Source organism: Triticum aestivum, chromosome 2B, assembly GCF_018294505.1.
Source record: "Triticum aestivum cultivar Chinese Spring chromosome 2B, IWGSC CS RefSeq v2.1, whole genome shotgun sequence".
Taxonomy (NCBI): domain Eukaryota; kingdom Viridiplantae; phylum Streptophyta; class Magnoliopsida; order Poales; family Poaceae; genus Triticum; species Triticum aestivum.
In genome coordinates this window covers 765103195-765104864 of record NC_057798.1, presented here as the reverse complement: position 1 = coordinate 765104864, position 1670 = coordinate 765103195, and the positions used below count along the sequence as shown (strand labels likewise).

Here is a 1670-nt window from a genome sequence, read left to right as displayed (position 1 = left end):
TGCAAGCTTTATGAAAACATGCAGATGAGATGAACAAAATATAAAATGAAAGACAAAAACTCAACCACGAAGGAAAAATCACAACACATAACCAGAAATGACAAAAGTTGAAGTTACAATTATGAAAAGTTACATTCAGAATGTTATACTATGCAGATGCCAAACGGACACGCGTCCGTTTGGATCGACGCGTTGGGACGCCTTTTGTGTCTGCGCCGATCCTAACGAACGGCGGCGGACGAAATGGGTCGCCACACATTCGAGTTGCTCTCAGAAACGACAATCGTCCATGAAACCGAAACGGCTTCAATATTCGAACATGTGCGTGTCGTGCGTACCTCTGTCAGATGCGTGTTTCTCCTGCTGTTTGTCATCACAGCCGTCCATCGAGCCACCGATCCAGCCGGCAGCCGCCCATTGCCCGTTCACGCGGATCGACTGGCCCACCCCCTTTTCTGAATAAATACTCTGCCCCTCGTCTCCTCGTCCATCAAGGCATCAACCCACCCGGCAATCATCTCTCCACTTCCCGAATCCTCTCTCCACTTCTAGCGCAGCAGCTCGCCATGGACGCCTCAGCCACCGTAGCCCCCGGGAAGGCAAAGAAGGGCGCGGCCGGGCGCAAGGCCGGAGGCCCCGGGAAGAAGTCCGTGTCGCGGTCCGTCAAGGCCGGGCTCCAGTTCCCCGTCGGCCGCATCAGGCGCTTCCTCAAGAAGGGCCGCTACGCGCAGCGCGTCAGCTCCGGCGCACCCGTCTACCTCGCGGCCGTCCTCGAGTACCTCGCCGCCGAGCTGCTGGAGCTCGCGGGCAACGCCGCCAAGGACAACAAGAAGAGCCGCATCGTCCCCCGCCACTTGCTGCTCGCCGTCAGGAACGACCAGGAGCTCGGCAGGCTGCTCGCCGGCGTCACCATCGCCCACGGCGGTGTGATCCCCAATATCAACCCGGTGCTGCTCCCCAAGAAGGCGGCCGAGAAGTCCCCCAAGGAGCCCAAGTCGCCAAAGAAGACCGCCAAATCCCCCAAGAAGGCGTAGGTGGCCACTGCCTAGTTATGTCGGAGTAGCTGGGATTGGAATGTATGGGCGTGCTTCAGCTCGAAGCTGAGATTTGGATCTTTACGGGTGGGTTTGTCCTGTGAATTCCATCCATCCATCCAGGGGCTTGGGCGGTCAGTCGCGAAGGTAAGTGGAAATCAACTCCGTTGGCGCGTGTTTGAAATATTTGGCTATGGGATTTCCCGCTCCAATTTCGTATAGCGCCCAAAAAGATTGGACGGAATTTCGTTTTGGCGGCGAAATTTCCCACTCGTTTTGAATTCAGTCGTGGGAGTTTGGCGGGAAACTGAAAACTGTATCCTCGCGATGCCGCCATTTGTGTTGTTTTGGCGATGGGGTTTCCCGCTCCAATTTCGTGCCTATTCTAGAGTCAGTTTCTAAATCCTATGTCGAGGTGGGCTGCGCAACCAATTTCTGGACGGATAGCTGCATAAATGGTAGAAGAAAGAATGAAAGATCTGGCGCTAAGAAACTCCCACGATGGTGGAGGGCACTAGTAGAAAAGAGGGCTTTGGTCCACCACAGGTTAGCCCATTAGTCCCGGTTCAGTCTAGAACCGGGACTAATTGGGGCATTAGTCCCAGTTTGTGCGTTCAGGGGTCACGTGAGCCATTT

General features: G+C 55.1%; 1 protein-coding gene across 1 annotated transcript; it reads left to right on the top strand.

The window, feature by feature from the left end:
• Positions 1-495: 495 nt before the first annotated feature.
• LOC123042570 (histone H2A) lies at positions 496-1220 on the top strand. The gene has a single exon (XM_044465001.1). It carries the CDS (start codon positions 567-569, stop codon positions 1032-1034), a length of 468 nt encoding a protein of 155 aa, XP_044320936.1. The 5' UTR covers positions 496-566; the 3' UTR covers positions 1035-1220.
• The last annotated feature ends 450 nt before the right edge of the window (positions 1221-1670 follow it).

Bases quoted from the DNA above. Each gene is read 5' to 3' on its own strand.
- LOC123042570 (XM_044465001.1), top strand. From the start codon at position 567: ATGGACGCCTCAGCCACCGTAGCCCCCGGGAAGGCAAAGAAGGGCGCG.